General features: G+C 35.1%; 1 protein-coding gene across 2 annotated transcripts; it reads left to right on the forward strand.

The window, feature by feature from the left end:
* Positions 1-7,857: 7,857 nt before the first annotated feature.
* On the forward strand, positions 7,858-19,356 carry slc43a1b (solute carrier family 43 member 1b). 2 transcript variants are annotated; one of them, XM_057332210.1, is made up of 15 exons: positions 7,858-7,991; positions 10,908-11,065; positions 11,266-11,452; positions 11,817-11,872; positions 12,037-12,113; positions 14,848-14,940; positions 15,069-15,202; positions 15,454-15,605; positions 15,694-15,843; positions 15,991-16,026; positions 16,237-16,369; positions 16,452-16,581; positions 17,226-17,299; positions 17,408-17,531; positions 17,676-19,356. In XM_057332210.1, exons 2-15 carry the CDS (start codon positions 10,912-10,914, stop codon positions 17,853-17,855), a joined length of 1,680 nt encoding a protein of 559 aa, XP_057188193.1. In that variant the 5' UTR covers positions 7,858-7,991; positions 10,908-10,911; the 3' UTR covers positions 17,856-19,356. The 2 variants fall into 2 exon arrangements, with proteins under 2 accessions (XP_057188193.1, XP_057188194.1); XM_057332211.1 differs by having other exon boundaries at positions 15,697-15,843.
* The last annotated feature ends 19 nt before the right edge of the window (positions 19,357-19,375 follow it).

Genomic DNA, 19,375 nt, shown 5'->3' on the forward strand with positions numbered 1-19,375 from the left:
ATCTTGGTTGTTATTTTTTCCTTCTGGAGACATGATACTAAATTGCAAAAGTTAGAGGCTTTTTTCTTAATAGCAAAATTCTATACTCTCGAGTCTTGATTCAATTATATATATATATATATATTTGTCAGTTATGTGTTTGTTAGTATTTCTGCAATATGGATACATTTCTTTAGTAAATAATAGCGACACAGAGCAAATTTTAATCCTAATTAGTATGCCAGTAACTCTCATTACCTTTGAGGAATCAAATTGTCATATTTCCTTATAAAATATGTTGCGATAGACCAAAAAAACCCGACTTTCTCCTAACTTTCTGAGAAAAATTTATTGTAACCACATACCAGCCTGTTTCCCATTGTCTGTCCTTCTCATGACATCATGCCCAACAGATGAGTCACATTTGCTCAGCAAGGATTGAAATTCCAGATTACAAATTTGAAAGTTTTAGCCGCTTATGATCTTTATTTGGTTGTGGCAGCAACACTAGGTTTTCTTTAACTTGTCATTCCTTCTTTTGGGAAACGTGCAGAAAAACTGTCTGCACAGATTTTGAGTCATTTCACTGTAAGTGCAACTTCTGTAACTCATCAAAATAAGTTAAGCAATTTCAACTTTAAGCAACTCATCACTAGGCGTCAACGTTAAAACAGTAAGTTAAAAGAATTGTACAGGCAACCTGATTAAACAAAAAAATGAAGGTAGTAACAAATATTTTAAAGAGTACAACCAAGAGTACTGGTTGCTTTCAGTTATTCTTTTGTTCCCATGGTGACTGCTTTATTTTTCCTTCTGTGCATTTATGGCATTAAGTTGCATGCTTTGAAATCTCTTTACTGTAACACTGCAATAAGGTTGTATTTGTTAATATTAGGTAATGCATTAGATAAGATGAACTAACAATAAACAATACTTCTATGCATTTATTAATATTAGTTCATGTTAATTTAAGTTCTTACTAATACATTTTTTAAATCTGATAAATCTATTAACATTAGTTAATGCACAATAAACCAATATGAACATCGTACTGGCACTAACAAAGATTAATAAATGCTAAAAAATATATATTGCTGATGTTAGCTAATGCATTTAACAAGCACAACCTTATTGTAAACTGATGCATGTACATCTTTGTTAAATATGAGTCTGAGCAGTCACAATTCCTTAAAGCCCACTATCCGCGTTAAGACTGAGACTCATTTCAACACTAGTCCAGTTGTAGGTTTATCAGACGCCACACAAGCAAAACTGAGTTTTAGGAAATTTAACTGATGTTAATAACAGAAAACAGCAGAGGGCAAATAGGCTTATTTCCTTACAGAAATACGCTATTTCCAGTGGATAAGCTTTTATTCATGACCTTTGTTCACTCCATGTTCCATTTTTTATATATAACGCTCTCCTCCATACACTCTTAAAAGTAAAAGTGCTAAAAAGGTTCTTCACAGTGATGCCATAGAAGAACCATTTTTGGTTCCATTAAGAACTATTCAGTCAAAGGTTCTCATTTTAATAATCTGAAGAACCTTTTTTCACCACAAAGAACATTTTGTTAAACAGAAACGTTCTTCAGATGTTAAAGGTTCTTTATGGAACCATTTAGACAAAAAAGATTCTTCTGCTTCGTGAAGCACCTTTATTTTTAAGAAGGTACATGCAAATCCTTTCAAATGTTTTTGTATTCATTGTAGTAGACCATTACCCCAATCCCCAAAAGTTACTGGGAGGATTACGAAAAGAGGAAAATCTTGTTCTTTTGTATTTGTGCCATTTGGTTTTATTTTGTATTTCTTGTAAAAGAAGAAAACAGCATTTTGTAGTATTTTGTTATTCATATTTGAAACCAAACTGAAATGAATTCCATACCATGAAACAAAAAATAAAATCTTGATTTCAAATGAATTACAGTAGGGTAGGTGTGTTTGTGTCTTAAACATGTTAATAAATAAATAACCATTAATTATTAATATTACTTAATTATCAAACAATTACATAATTTATAACTACAAAAACGTTATAATAACTTCTAATCAATTAAAAAAAATATATAAATACATGATCACAAGTACAAACTTCCTGTACCAAGTAAATAAATAGTATAAAACATGACAAAAATGTATATATAATTAACATAAAATACAATAATGACATAAAATATACAAATATCAAAATATGGCAACATGTTAACTTTTTGCTGTTAAGAAGGGCAAATGTCTTGCGTTTGCAGGCACGTCATGATGACCTGAAGTAACCTTATCTTATTCCACAGAGAGAGTTGTTTGATTTCAGTGGGACAGGAGGGGTCGGGTAAACTGCATTTTTCTTCTTTTGAATGTCTTGGCATCTGCAAATACAGAGATACAATTTAATTACCTGATTTTAAATAGGTTTTGCATCTTTGTAAAGCACGTTGGGATACCTGTAAATTTGTAATAAGGCCGTGCATTTCCTTTTTGATCACGGTTTGGTTGTTGTCATCTGTTGAAAGAAAAGTTACCCCACAGCTGTTGTAATCCTTGAGCTGCTTCAAAACATCACACCTTGACTGAAAAATAAAGATAGTGTGAGCTACGGTGGCAAAGCACCTCCAATTAGCTAAATTCTATAAGAAATGTAACTATAGCTGTCCAATGTCATTTAGTAACTTACCTCTTTACATTCATTTTCAGTGGGAATGGCATTTTTTGACATTTGAAAAGTCCTGAGCTAAAAATCAAACATGAAAATTACTTTGAGATAAATCCGTAATATTAGGTAAAAAATGTATTATGAAAAAACGTTACGTGAGATCATTTTTAGATCATTAAGACCACATTTAAATAAACGTATAGAGACAAGTACCTGTGCCGTCTCCTTCAGTATTACGTTTATCTTGTCAACCTGCCACATAATATTGCGGTCACACTTCCAGTCGTGCGGTGCAGAGCTACCTGACTTCACACTTAGCATCAGTACCAAGACGTAAATCCCAGAATGCACTGTAGAAGCAAAACCCATTATTGAAAAGGTGGACAAAGCAGAATACATGTACACTTCATCTAACAAACCAGTAAAACTATCTCTCAGTCTCCCAGCTTACTTGTTGCTCCTTTTTGATGGTGTTGACACAAGGGTTAGTTTCTGTGTTCTTTGTCGTCCCGTTGAAGGTTTACCTCTGTCCCGGTGCTTCTGTAAATGTTCTTGATGCTTCATCTTATATATACTTGTGGTGTTTGTCCTCCAGCAGAGTTTCAGAGAAAAATGTACTTGAATACGTATAGTCATGAAATGTCTGTGTGGGTGTTGATTGGTGATGTTCGTTAGAATTTTGTTCAGCCTGCACTCAATTTTGCTGCTTCTCACTTCCTTTACAAGAAAACAGTCACTGATGATGTCATTCTTGGATGGTTTTCATACCTGTCTCCCAACATGTGGCTTTTCCAGTCAATAAATTGCTTGCTGTTCATTTGAAGCAATAAAACTTCTAAAAGAACAATCATGAGTTAAATCAAAAATAGTTTACCTATTTTAAATTGCTTGCTGTTCATTTGAAGCAATAAAACTTCTAAAAGAACAATCATGAGTTAAATCAAAAATAGTTTACCAGAGCATTTTATTTTGTGTGTATAGCACTGTGTCACTTTCCAGAAAATATAGATTATGGCTGTCATGACTTGCACACGTTTATAGTGGCCAATATTATCACAATACTTTTTGTGTGTTTTTAATAAATAAATAATGTAATAATTGGTCAAATTTATCTTTAATTTTGTAAATGACAAAAACTTTGAACAGGTGCTTGATTATTAATAAAACATATCATCATATATGTATAGTATTCACACAATGTCAGTCATCACAGTTATTAATATCGCCATTATATTCAATACAAGCATATTGCAACACCACTAGCGGAGATATTTTATTTTAAATTTAAAATAGTTGCTTTATCATCATTCGTACGGCTCTGGAAAATAATACGAGACAATTTCACAATCTTTTTCAGTGTTTCTAAATGTACTATTTTTAGGTCTGTGACCAGGTAAAAATGATCATTTTTGTTTGCATTTATTTGCAGAAAATAAAAACAGGACAAGCTTGACAAAATAATAAAATATGCAATGTTTTCAGACCTCAAATGCTGCAAGGAAAACGATTTCATATTCATTTTTAAACAGCACCCTGATTTCATCCCAACTTTCACACATCTTGGCATGCTGTCAGTTTTTCACGTTGCTGTTGAGTGACTATGCCACATAGAAATTGTGATTTAATTACATCCAGAGCTGTATGTGCTTGTTGAACTTCCAATTTCAAAACCATTGTAATTGTCAGCTTCCTCTTTTCTGGGAAGGCTTACTAGATGTTGGAACAGGGCTTCAAGGAATTACTTCAAAAAAGACATGAGAGCATTTATGGGGTCAGGAATTTGGGTGATGTTTTAAATATAATTTTAGGTCTAGGCTTTATGCAGGTCAGTCTAGTTCCTTCACACTGGACCCATAGGCCATTTTGTTTATGGACCTGTACAGAAAAAAAGGCTGAAAATGATTGGAGATCGCACGCTTGGTTGTCTGCTGCTTTTGTGAAGTCTAAATTAAATATGAATATTACATTTAAAAATGCTAAATCAAAAGATACATTTTGATCAATGTTTTTTATACAGTCTTCATTCGAAACATCCTTCCAGTGCACTAGAATGTTCATTTCCTATCAACTCAATAAACATGATTTTAACAAAACAAAACAAAACAAAACAAAACAAAACAAAACAAAACAAAACAAAACAAAGAATCTTAAACGTTTTATTAGCCTATTTATATATATAACACACATTAGGTCTACTACAGGTAGGGAACAGTTAACATTCAAATGGAACATTTTGCAATAATTTCATGCATTGATATTTAACACAATAAAGTGTTTTTCCCAACAGACTTTGACCAGTATTTATTATATAAGTAAAAAATATATGTTCTGTCTGTTGTTGGTAAATACCAGTGGTGACCTTTTACATGTGTAAGAAGTCAAGCCACAGTGTAGCCAGCAAGAGTCCTTTGCCCAAACCGTACTGATTCACGACATATGTTTGCTGGGTCCGTGTACGTTTTATTCATTTGATATCCTATTCGAAATCACATAACGAGAAATTGAAAAATGACTAGTTTTTCTCGTTTTTTCGTTTAGTTCACCAAACGGAAATTTCGTTTTTGGCCCGATATTTTATTTTTCGTTTGCCGTTAAAAAAACGGATTTTGGCCTCAATATGGCATTCGTACATGTGGGCGGTGCTGTAACGCCTCTTTCACCCGATTGGTCAAATCGCTCACCATTCTGTACGGCCTTAATTCTGCCCGGCAGAATAAGAGTCACCGCCAGTCCAACCTTCAGTTTAATACAAGTTATTGTCGCAACGCGAACCACTGCTTGCTGTGAACTGTGCGTGATATTTAAGCAGAAATATGTGTTGCAATGTACGCCATGAAGTGTGCTGTATACAGTATAACTTCCACATCTAACACCCCTTTCACAGACGTTGATCCCAGAAAATTGCTGCAAAATTGCTAGAGAGTGCTTTAGTGGGATTGATCTAGAAAGGTACCTATTATTATTAGTAGTAGTATTAATAACGTTGCCTGCACCAGAAAGCGCCTTGTGTGAACAAAAGGCAGGAACAATGCCGTAAGGGGTCCGTATTGTGATGACAAATAAAGTGGCTATAAAAACAAGGGAGTAATTTATGTTCGTCAATTATTCAAAAAAAAAATACGAGAATAACGTTGTCTGCGGCTAAAAGCAGTTTTAAATTTTGAAATTGCTTTAAAATTAATTAATACAAAGCGCTTCAAAGCTTGATCGCTTCAACCTTTAAAACACGGCTTTATCTGCGTGTAAGCTATGTCGACACCTAGGCTACTGTTAACAGACTCGACTTTCACCCGAACATTTAGATGTGCTTGTTTTTCTCAACAAAAAACATTGCAAACGCCATGATGTTCATTTAAAAATATCACATACATATCACTTATATCATATAAAGTGTTTATGTGTGGTCCTTTAATCTGCTTTGTTAACGGGTTTATCATTCGGTCTGCATGAGCTTATTCAGAAATTGTTACAAAATCTAAATGATAAAACTATGACACACACTGCCCGTGCAAAAAATCACACACTCCAATATTTCGTTGGACCGCCTTTAGCTTTGATTACGGCACGCATTCGCTGTGGCATCGTTTCGATAAGGTTCTGCAATGTCCAGAATGTCCATTTATTCCCGTCCAGAGTTGCATTAATTTTTAGCCAAGATCTAGTATTGATGATGGGAGAGTCGGACCGCTGCGCAAAGTCTTCTCCAGCACATCCCAAAGATTCTCAATGGGGTTACGCGTACGCACTCTTCATTTTTAATGAAGTAAAAAAAGGATTTTATACTAGGCTATAGTATTGCTTTGGTGCTAATAAATAAATGTTTGTTTAAGGATCGGCTGTTTCTGATTTCCCAAGGCAATTTTTATAATTATTGTCATATGACATACTGTCTTTTGCACTTTTGTCTTTTATTTCAACAATTTATACTTAATCCGTTGTTTCAACCAATAAGAAAACATAAAAAAGCCATCCTAAAACTGCAGCAGCATGACATGGTTTATTCCTGTTTAATGCTGCTCAAATATGCCATAGCTATTTACACCAATACTAAATAATGTGATAGATTAATGTAATTTAAAGCGTATACAATAAATATAAATGATAAAAAAGACAAAAACAAAGTTTAAGGCTGATGATCATGTCTTTGAGTTGAGTTAGAGGAGTACATCACATGTCATATAAACAACAATATGGACCCAAAACGCTTTGCGAGTCTGTTGCCATGCGTGCATGGAAGCAACGGGAGAATTTTATCAGACGCAAGCACATCAAAACAACATTTAATTCGTTCATTGAGTTTTCGTGGTGAAAATATATTTTATTCGTTTGTTATATATATGTTTTATATTTTGTCAATCTAGAAATATCAACAAGATGTTGTGTCATTTCATTACATGGTCGATCTGTAGTCACGATTTAGCCCTAAATCGGATGGGCTATGTTTATTTATTGAAATGCAATTACAGACTCCACCGCTAGATGGCTGAGACATGGTAGCAGGTTGTCACTCCACAGGTATCGCGACACCGTTGCAGAATTAAGGCCGTACAGAATGGTGAGCGATTTGACCAATCGGGTGAAAGAGGCGTTACAGCACCGCCCACATGTACGAATCCATATTGAGGCCAAAATCCGTTTTTTAAACGGCAAACGAAAAATAAAATATCGGGCCAAAAACGAAATTTCCGATTGGTGAACTAAACGAAAAACGAGAAACTAGTCATTTTTCAATTTCTCGTTATTTGATTTCGAATAGGATATCAAATGAATAAAAAGATTTTCATCAGGATTAAAATGTGGCAACTTTACATTTTGGTCAGGTTTAAATTATAGGATTATAATCATTTAAATTACAGGATTATATTCATTTCAATAAAAATAACATTTAGAATTTGTATCATTTCTTTAAAAACGCATTAGAATAGTGATGCATGGGACTCGAAACACCAAGGATTTAGTGAGAGCCGGGGTTATCCAATTGCAACTCGCATTTACTGCTGTAACTGAAAACATAGCCATGGCCACATGAGGGCGTCGTTAAAATTGAGATAAATCAGTCTACGTACTACTCTTCCACTCCACGAGCATGTGTGCACTATGAGTAACAGCCATAAATTGCATGCAGTTTGTCAAGGTAGGGAGGGGGTCAATGTCTGGTGCCATTTATAGACAAAAAGAAAAGAGCAGAGAGAGAGAGGGAGCGTGCTTGTAAAACGTGATGTATCCTCCTCTATAGTTTGTACAAAAGCGCAAGAACAGAAAAAGGTTTATAATACCTGCGTTTGGAAAAGAGAAACAGCACAGAGGAAAATCAAACACATGCCATTTCTCTAAATAGGCTATCAATATATAAGAAACTGGTAAGTTTACCCTCTCATTCGCATGGGTGTTTAGCGCTAAGAAGTTTGTAACTTTGATGAAATTGTCAAATTGGTAAGTTATTATTATGTACATCATTGCATACTTAATACTGTATCATTTACATACGTTGTTTATGTATTATTTACATACTTAATTAAATAAACCACCATAAACAAGTTAGATTCACATAAAGCAGAGCATGTAGTAAAAAAAAAAACAAGCTCGTCTTATCTCTTCTCATTTCTCATATAATCTTGACTAATGAATTTAAGAAGATCTTCTGTGTTGAACGTTTAAAAAATAAAGAAATGCTTGTAGCCTATTTGGAAACATGAAGCAGATACAATCAGATGAACATTTACAATATCTATGTAAGTAGCCTAATACAAAAAAATCCAGTAAATAATATTGGGCGAATTGTGATAATAAATTACATGAGCGCGAGGTGTTTTTTCCTTAAGTAAACTGCGCACGCGACATAATCAGTGAGCTTGACGCTATTGGAGCACGCGGTAGCAGCTGCAGCCACTGTGAAGGAAACAGCGGTGTGCGCGCCTGTGCGTGTGTTTGGAGTTGAACGTCATTACTTTGTATACTTCAGACCCCTTTTACTGGGGCACGTGCCCAAGTATAAATCTGCTGTGCACCATAATCAATTTAAAGTTTGAGTTTTAACAGTTTACTTTATTTGTCAGTGTAATCATTTACGGATCTACCTGTATATACAACGTACGCAAGGGTGACGACATGCGACCGAGGTAGGCTATGAAAACATGACGAATCTTTCTGTGTTATGTTGGAAGGATGTGGTATTAGGTTTTGTTAACTGCGATCAGTCCAAGAAAGGTGAATTTTATGTTATTAACTTGGTTTTGTTACTTGCTAAGCACCACATTCATGAAAGAATTTGAAAAATACCTAATTTCAATCAAATTGTCAGAGAACAAAAAAGCTGTCAAAGCATTGTCTGTTTGTAGTTCTTTTTTCTTTTTTTAATTTGATGTAATTCTCTTAATTTCCCCATGGTCCATGTTTTGTTTTGTTATTTTTTGTAATTTGCATTGTATGTTTGTTCAAGCGTCAATAAAAAAAATATATTAAAAAACATGACGAACCTTTAAGAAAATAATAATAAAAACACGACGAAACTAAAGCAAGTTTCTAAATAATATCGATCATCTTATTTGGACTCGATCATAATAGACCCTGTAGATGGACATCAGAATTTGTTTGTGCAAAGCAGGGAAATGGAAGCAGAAAGGATATGATTAGTTTAAGGGAGGTAAGACTAACAAACTACTGGCTACATGTGGCCTTTGGATGCCAGTTCAGTAAAAGTGAAAGCCTTTATTAGTGGAAGCAAAATCTCAGCATTTCATGAATAGCCTATTAAATTAATTATAAAGTGTATTTGAATAAATTAAAATATATTAAGCGTATCTCTTTGTGTGTATTCACTGTGTGTATTTGGTCTTATTTTTGTCCTTTTTGCCTATTGCTTGGTCTATGATTTCTAGTTACGATACAATAAACAATTTGTGCCGGTGGTAAATAATATCTTATACCTTATGTAGCAAAATATGTAGATGTTCATGTCTTGATTATGTAAATATGTATGTGGCAGCCAAGAAGTAATTGTGAAAAACACTTAATAAACAAGTCATGTTTATCCTTGTTGCAGATTATATGATTGCATGTCATGTTGGCATCTGCAGTGTAACTTCTGACGAGTGACAGATGTTTACATCAGTTGACCAATTTTTTGTATAAAAAGAAAAATGAAAAGCATCAGTTGTGTTTTATTAAATTGTTTTGAGCATTGTTAGTCACTGAATTTTAAGGGGATCAAGCTTTTCAAATCTAGAAATGACAATGAGAACAGTTGCAACAGTGGAACATGTATTTACGATACTGTTAATGCGAGTCATGATTAATGGTCTGAGTTGAATACAGTGAAATTATGATTTATGTTGTTTGCACACAGCTGCCTTATTCCATATGTTGTTGTCAGTTCAAACAGTCAGACTTCTGGTAAGATGCCCATGGTGTGCCATGGTGAGGCTCTGTGGCTATTTATGGTGTTGGCAGGTCAGGGCCAGGGGTATTAGGACACATGCTTCAGCCTGTCTTATCCACTATTTAACTCGTGTGACAGAAATATGGGTACACAAGTCCATACAACCAACATCGAACAAATACAGTAGGCCTATTTGTTCATTCAGATTCAAGAAGAAACAAAGACATGAGGGACTGTTCAATATCCAGGCTTCTTACAAGTTGTTTTATGGAACACATAAAAAATAAATGTATTTTCTTTGTCTATTTAAACAGATAAATTACATGTAAGTATATACATGCCTTTCAAAATCTCACTTTTATATAGCGTCATTTCCTGTTAAAACAGGAAGTTGAGGTCATAACGAAAATATTGTTGATTTAAAAACAAATAGCTGCTTGCCTTTATATTATTTCTCATGAATAAAACCCCACAACACTCTAATTGTAATAAATAATAACTTAAAGGCAAACCGTAATAGAAGTGATTGTTGATCTGGGTGAGGGAGGCTTGCACTCAGTCCTAAATCACAGTGTCCCACTATATTTTGCAACATTGGCAATCGCTGAATGTGATCATCAAAGTGGGCAAACATACTGTACATGTTTTACATTTTCTAGTCTTTGCTGTTCACAAACAGACATCCACAGAAATGTGCCTGTAATATGTACATTTATGCGTCTCAGACATCCACTTTGTAATCAATTTTGGTTCAAGTTTAAGGTAGTTTGGTTTAAAAGTCACGATTCGGTTTAAAGTGTCAAATTGTCAGCCTGTAATGAATTGGGAATTTAAAATGTGGATTAAATAGCCAATATTCTTCCTTCCCAATCCCGTCATGATTTCTTTCGTTCTGTAGAGCGATGGCTCCGTCACTTTCGCAGGCCTACAGGAGGCGCTGGTGGATGGCTATCACAGCAGTCATCGAGAATCTGCTTTTTTCAGCTGTGTTGCTGGGGTGGGGCTCCCTACTTATCATGCTGAAGAGCGAGGGCTTCTACTCACACCTGTGTACAGGTACATGACAGCACTGCACATTTTGTATAATTCCCACTCATGTGAAACACCAGAATAAAGAAGGACCCATGTTAGATAACGTATTTTTGAAGTTATTGGTCCAGTGAAACCTATACCCTTGTAGTGTTATGTCACATCTCTAACAGAAAGCCATCTGACTTTAACACACCTGAATTGGTTTCTTTCTCTGATACGAACAGAGAATGTCACAGAGAGTCACACAAATGTAAGCTTGACCGAAAGGACGTATTGGCCGAGCTGTATTGAGCAGGAGGAGATTCTGAATCTGGGCTTTACGATTGGCTCGTTCATCATCAGCGCGGCCACCCTGCCTCTAGGAGTCCTGATGGACAAATTTGGGCCTCGCCCACTCAGACTGCTTGGCAGGTAAAGTGATATGGGATAATACGGAAATTCATATTATTTGCTGACTGGCTTCAGTTGTGTGACACTAATGCAGAGCGACTTTATTACTTGGAGGAAGATGCACCTCTTGGACCTTTGTTTATAAATTCAAAAATATTGTGTTTTATATGTAGCAGCACAGCACAGTGATGCAATAAATAATATTTCAGCAAACTTTAGTCACTGTGCCCAATATGGCACATCAATAGAATACTGTAGATGGTCAATTGTTCACAAAACTATAGGTATCACAATTGATAGTTTCCTCTAAATTAAGGTCCATGTCTGTCCTGTAAACAACTCTCTGGTCATTTCCATCAACCTTTTCTATTTCTGACTCTAATAGTTCCTGTTTTGCATTCTCTATGGCTTTGATTGCCATCGCAGCATATGATCCAACAGGTCAGTTTTCATTTTCATGTGTGCAGAGTTGTATTGTATCATGGTCCATAGCTTTAATGTGTTTATAAGTAATGACATTGATATTTTATTGGTTTCTAGAATTGCTTTCTACATATCAAATGTTTTATGAATAATAAAGGCATTTTCTGTCATCTCTTTTACAGTGTTATCAGCTCTCATATTTATTGCTGTCTCAATGAATGGGTTTGGAGGAATCTGTTTAACCTTCACTTCACTAACAGTAAGATACACACTCACACACAGAAATATAATACACAATATACACCCAATTATAAAATACACTGTCTGTCATCACAGCATGTATGGATGAATTTGTTGAAATTGATGATACATGATTTGTGTGTATACATATCTGATAGCTGTATTTGGATAATGTTGCTTTGGGATAAATGCGTATTGCTGGCTTTCATATAAATTGCTTGTGATGCTGCTAATTGGTACACTGTCAAAAATCCAACTTAGAATGTTCTCCCATCAAACGTAAATGTAAATATTTTATTGTATGATGGGTAAATGTATTGTTTTATGTTTATTGAATAAGATTAGTCCTTAACATGTTGCCAACACAGTTTATTTTATTCACTGAACTTAGATACTTAAGTGTTTATCCAAACAGCTTTATGTTTTAAAGTTCCCAGCATGCATTGCGGAATGTAATAATTAGTATTATTAAATATATTACTGTTTATATGCTGGCTATATTTATACTGTTGGCATTATTGCTGTTAGTTGCCTTTATAGCCTTTAGAGTGTTTAGTTTTTTATGTTTGTTGAATGTCACTAAGCTTTGTGTGTTCAATGTTGAGGTCTAACTGCTGCCATGATGCAATGTTTTTCCTAGTGAAAACTGGTGGAACTTGACCAAAGTTTTGGTCTCTCTTAAGGAGAGTATGAACAGAACAGAATGAGTTGGATGGACTTTACAGTATGTCCTTAATTGAATAAACTAAGTGGCCTAACTATTTTAGGATGATTCAACTTTTCTGCAGTGACGTAAAAAGACATGTGACATTACTTAGTAAATTAAGGTGCTGAATTTTAAGCTTGTGCAATGTGTGGCTCTGTTCTGTTTGTCTCAGGACTGCATGTAAGAGCTGTTTGGTTATCGCTCCATGTGCATGTGTTCTGTTGATCACTCCGGTGTTGCCCACTCTACGTTTTTGCATGCTGATCTCAACCAATCAGAGGACAGATATGCCTTCACGCCCTCAACTCCACCAAACCCACCTTCTCCCTACCCTATAACCACACTTGGACATTCACAGACTGTCCTTGCTCTCTCTCCCCCTGTCTCTCTCTTCTTCTTTCTCTCACATTGATGTCTTTCACATGCCCATCTTTGCTTTATCTTTTAGCTCCAGCTTTTTCACGTGTTTGTCTGGACTGGACTAAAAAACAAATCAGCCAAAAACAACTGTAAAAAAACATATATGTTACATATATGTTAATCGTTGCTAAACTATGATACCATAATAAGTAATAAAGCTGGTCTGCATTATAGGTCACACAAATAAAGCTGATTAAAGGACATGGGAACATACTTACAAATTATTAAAAACTTTTAATTTGTAGTAACACTAAAATGCTTGACATGCATAACTTGCCAGATCTGTCATTGTGTCTTACAGATAAGCAAACATTGTATTTTAGCTGAACTGCACTGAACTCTTAACCTCTGTCTGTCCTTAACCGATGTTCACTATGTGTCAGTCTGTGTGCTTCTTGTGTGTTTACTGTTGGTTCTTGACTGTCAAACGTCATCGCACTATATAGCAGAGCTGTGTTCATCCAGAGACTGAAATCTGTGTCCTGAGCTGAACTTAAAGTAGATAAGGTACAGAGTCACACAGTAAAGGTGAAGAGGTTAGAGTTAGTGAAGTGTGTATTTATGAACCCAAACTGGAGGGCTAAAATAAAAAAAATAAAAAAATAAAAAAACTCCATGCCACTTGTTTGTGTTGTGCTGGTGTGATGTAGGATTTGCAAGTGTGTTTGTTTTCTGTGTAGTGTGTGTTTGGTTTATAAATTGAAAGAAAGAAAGAACATGGTTTATACATGACAGACCATGCTTGGATATATAAAGCAACGACTGAATCTTATTTCATAATTTTTATACTGTATGTATTTAATTTTTATTTTAAAATATTTAGAAATATAATTATTTATTGCTTATTAATATTTATGTTTCCTATAACTACTCCTAAATTAACTTTTCTCTTTTATACTGTATCTTCTTTAAACTTTTTAAGTATTATTGATTTCAATCCATGTGTGTATATTGTTTGAGACACTTTAACTTACAGGGAGCTGTGTCCTCACTTGTTTTGTTGCTAAAAGCTGTTTAAAACTAATCATGATAATAATGCTCTCTAGTGGCAGTGGACAGCATTACAGTTTGGACAATGAAACAGACCAGAACAACATGTCTATTATATTGAAAATAGAAATGAATGCTATATTGGTTATTGTGGAGCCAGAAATCTGCCAAAACGATATGAAATTGAACTGTGAAATTTTGTAATTGAACAAAATTGAATATTACGTGGCATTTTATATTAGGTTTGAATTTGAATTTTTTTAACTTGAATCCATGGACATTTGAAATATAAGAAAATTGAATTATTTTATGGCATACGTTTTAGATTAAACAGCAGACTTTTGTTTTGAATCCTTAGACTGTACATATTCGGTTTTTAAAAACACAACTTCAAGTTTTCAAAAACAAAAATCGGCTTTTTAAGAATTCATATCTAAAGTATGACACAAAACAATTCAATTTTCTTGAATATCAAATGCAGGATTCAAGTTCAAATATTCAATATTCAAATTTTCACAATTCAAATTCATATCATTTTGGCAGATTTCTGGCTCCATAAGTTATAATATACTTATTATGCATTTATAATATATTAATACACTCTCATCTATTGCAACTTTCTGCTTGGTTTTCTCAGTTGCCGAATATGTTTAGAAATGTGCGCTCAACGATTCTCTCTCTTATGATTGGCTCTTATGCTTCCTCTGCTGTAACCTTCCCAGGAGTTAAGGTAGGCTCCATTTATCGTTTAACCAAAAAGAAAACAACAGTAAACGATTTAAACAACACAAACAAAGCAGTTATCGCTGTGAAATACAGTGTATGATGTGAATTCTTTCTGTCTGTTTTGCTCTTTAGCTGATCTATGATCTAGGTGTGTCATTTTGTATGATTTTCTGGGTGTGGGCGGGCCTTGCCTGCCTCGTCTTCCTCAACTGCTTTCTTAATTGGCCGGGAGAATCATTTCCTGCCCCTGAGGACGTCAGATACACGTAAGTACATGTCAAATACATAAAATATATGGCCAAAAGTATGTGCTGACACCAAACCAAGATGTGCTTATTAAGTATTGAATTGCAAAACCATTAGTAGTAATAGGGAGGTGGTCCTGCTGAAAGCTTTCCTTTAAACATGACTGCAGGGCTTTCTTCAAGAGCATGTGATTTTAGATCAAAGAATGTACATTTCATGCCTGTCCATAGTGTTTAGATGGACAGAAAAACGTTATTTCTGTTTGTCGTAGTAAAATGGTAAAGTTGAGAGGTGAAGTAGTGGACCATAAGATGACTGGAGATCGCTCCAACAGTCATGTGATTGTTGAAGAACAGGAAGTGACCAAAAAACAATCTTCCAACGATGAAGCGCACAACGATGGAACAGCGCAACAGAGCCAAGGTTAGTCTAAAAACACACATCTACAAACATGCATATGTATTATTGTGACCATACAATCATCTTCATGTTATCAATGTTTGTGGGACAGCAGGATCTCCTTCCTTTAGACAATCCATGTGCTCGCCAATCTTCCTGTGGAGTCTCATCATCATGCCCATGACCCAGCTTCGTATCATATTTTTCATGGGCGCCATGAATAAGATGTTGGAGTTCCTGGTTACCCATGGTAACCCTGACCGTAAGAATCAGCCAATAAATATTTGCATGCATCATCTTAAATAAAGTGAAAAGATTTGCTTTGTTTAAGAACAAATGGCTAAATATAAGAGCTACAGTATGTAGTAAACATAACAGTTTCAAATAGTCATTAATGTGTGTGTTTCAGCCCCTGAGGAGTTGGTGAAGGAGGCAGAGGAGAAAGGTAAAAAAAATCTTGTTATTTTCATCAAACCAATGTATGTATGAGGCCATGCATGAATGTAGATATATTAGAATACAAAATTTGAAAGGAAAATAACAACAACAACAAAAACACAACAAAGATGTGTTTTAAATGGGCAGAAATCCAGTTAGCTGAATATGAAAAGAACAGAAGTCAATGGAAGTCAATAGATGTGTTCTTCTGTTACAGTGGGTCTATACTCATCCATCTTCGGGACTCTTCAGCTGCTCTGTCTGGTCAGCTGCCCTCTCATCGGCTACATCATGGATTGGAGAATGAAGGAGTGTGAGGACGTGGTGAATCCAGCAGAGGGAGAAAAAAGGTGAAGGTGGAGCAAGAGTGAAGTGTAGAATTAGTGATAGAATGACGATGTTATGATGACTGCCCCTCATCATTTTCTTCAGTTTGTCTGGGCCTCCCAAGAGGGATCGAAAGATTCAGAAAATCACCAACGCCATTAAAGCTTTCATCTTTACCAACCTGCTGCTGATCATCTTTGGTATCATCTCTCTTATAGACAACCTACCCGTACAGGTTAGACACGTAATAGTCTGTTTCACATTTTTCTAATTTTAAAACGTTTTAATTCAGTTTTGTAGAATTTCTTTGCTTTACATTTTCCTGAAACTGGTTTCCACATTTAAATTAGACATTTTTTATTATTAAATGTGAAATACAGTGACCATTATGCTTTTACAGTATCTCTCTCATTTTGTTAATTTTTTATTTTAGTTTGCTTTATTGGCATGACAAACATTATACATTTGCATTGCCAAAGCATTTGCAGCTGGGCTGCATACAAATAGCACAAGTATGTAAAAAGACAGTGAGATGCATGTACTGCAAAGTAAAATAGTAAACTATAGAAATATATAAAAACAGAACTTGTGTAAATAAAGATTTACAAAAAAAAGCAAAATATACATTTAAGTAGGATAAGTTAATATGGCATAATGTAAGTTTATCTACATTTCTTGGTTTATCTACATTTCCACTTATGAGTTGCTGTGTCAAAACTTGCAATATAATACCAAGTTTAAATCGCATTGTGAGAAAAACTGCAAACTAAGCAAACCAGACGGCATCCAGCAAAAGTCACGAATGCTTTATTGATTGAAAAGAAAATGAAGATCATTATGAATGTCAAATAACTGCTATAAACGTTCTCTCCCTTTCAGGTGGTGTCTTTTATTCTGCACACTGCAGTTAGAGGTTTTATTCACTCATGCTGTGGTGGTCTCTATGCTGCTGTGTGAGTTTTCTTTGAATCACTTTATTACAATTTATATGGTTTACGATCAAGGGTAACACTGCCTTAGTGCTGTTTGTCTGTTATAAACATGTTTTTTTGTGTGTTTAGCTACCCAACCAATCACTTTGGCACTCTGACGGGCCTGCAGTCCATGATCAGTGCTGTGTTCGCCCTGCTTCAACAACCACTCTTCATTCTTATGTTGGGACCATTAAAGGGTGATCCTTACTGGGTGAGACAAATGCATCAGTTATCAAATACACATACAGTTTGACAATATTAGTACTTTTAATAGTCAAGTATTAAGCAATACTTAATCATGATTACTTATGTAAAAAAACATGACACATTTCCCTTATTTTTCTCAAATGGACAGATCAACTTGGGCCTGCTTCTGTTTTCTTTGGTTGGATTCACGCTGCCAGGATATCTCATCTATCATCGAAGACAGCTCGTGAGGGAGAAGGCAGCACGCGGAAGTCTGTCAGCACAGGAGAGCATCAGTCTCAACCAATCAAATGATTCCTCGAAATATCAAACTAACGGAAATGTCTGAGGTGGAAAAGTGATTATAGAAATGAATGTGAATTACAATGGAAAGTCTATCAAGTCTAAGACGTCTGACTCTGCATTAAGATAGCAGACGTGAAGTGGGTTAACATCTCAGTGTTTGGTGCAACATTGAGCATTTTGTTGGTTTACCAACAACAAAAAGTCTTCGCCTTTAAAGTCATGTTCACCATCATCAAAACAACATTTACAGTATTTTTTTGGAACTACCAAAAGAGCCATATTATGCTATCTGCCTGGCTAACAGTGATTTACTCGTCTAGTGTGTTTAGTTTGTCTCTGGCTCCTATGGACAAAAGTATTGGACAACCCCTTCTAATTAACATGGTTATCTATTCCAGTAATTCCAATCAAACAAATATTAATGTTCCCGTACAATACCGTTAAGAATTTTGGAAGGGCATGTGTAAAAGTGTTTGGATCAAAGTCTGCAAGTCATACCAAATGTGTTCAGCTGGGATCAGGGGCCTCATTTATAAAATGTGCGTATGCACAGATTTGATCGTAAAGTGTGCATACGCAAAAATACACGGCAACGTTAATATTTATAAAAATGGTCTTTGATGTGGAAAAGTGCTTAGCCACGTCAGGGTCTGAGCAGACGTACTCACTTTTGCTTGTCCGAGTGCTGCAGGTTTTTGGAAATATAAGTCATTCTTTCAGCTCGTAAAGGATTTGGACGTTGACAGGTGCTCTTTTATATATCAATGACATTAGACATTATTAAACTGCGGAGATCTGAAACTGTTCAGCTCTGAAACAGCTGAGTGCAATTTCACTATCATTTGCGATTTATAGATTTCACATCTGATAAAGAGGCGTACGTTCGATCGTACGTTCGTACGCACTGTGAGAAATGAACGTAAAATCAAATTTAGGACGGTTTCTACGCAACATTCTATAAATGAGGCCCCAGGTCTGGGCTTTATGCAGACCAGTCAAGTTAGACCAGTCACTAGACTGAATCAATCCTTTCTTTCTGAACCTTGCTTTTCGCACAGATGCATTGTCATGGTGAAATAGTAAAGGACCTTGCCCAAACTCTAGCTATAACATTAGAAGCACACAATTCTCTCTAATATAATTATATGCTGTAGCATTAAGATCTGTGCTCACGAAAATGACTAAAGTAGTCAAATCTGTTCATTGGAATACTTCTTTCTATAGTGTATTAAGAGGGAGGGGTTCAATATCTTCAAAATTCAGAAGCACCTCTTGTCCCATTACTTTTCTAAAAAGTCAACATTAAACCAAAATGGGCCCTTTTTACTTTCCTCATACAGTACGCGCTCATGGTCTAACTGATCGTGAAGTGACATCATTTAAAAAAACATGTTTGTCTTCATAACAAAAATTCTTTCCTTGTTTATCAATAGCCATCTTTTAGGGATTGTAGTCTGATGTTAAATCAATGGAATACTGTTTAATGTTGACTATTACTGCTGTTGACTACTGTTATATATATAGGTGCTGGTCATATAATTAGAATATCATCAAAAAGTTGAT

The sequence above is a fragment of the Triplophysa rosa genome, linkage group LG4 (genome assembly GCF_024868665.1).
Source record: "Triplophysa rosa linkage group LG4, Trosa_1v2, whole genome shotgun sequence".
In the NCBI taxonomy this organism is placed as follows: Eukaryota; Metazoa; Chordata; class Actinopteri; order Cypriniformes; family Nemacheilidae; genus Triplophysa; species Triplophysa rosa.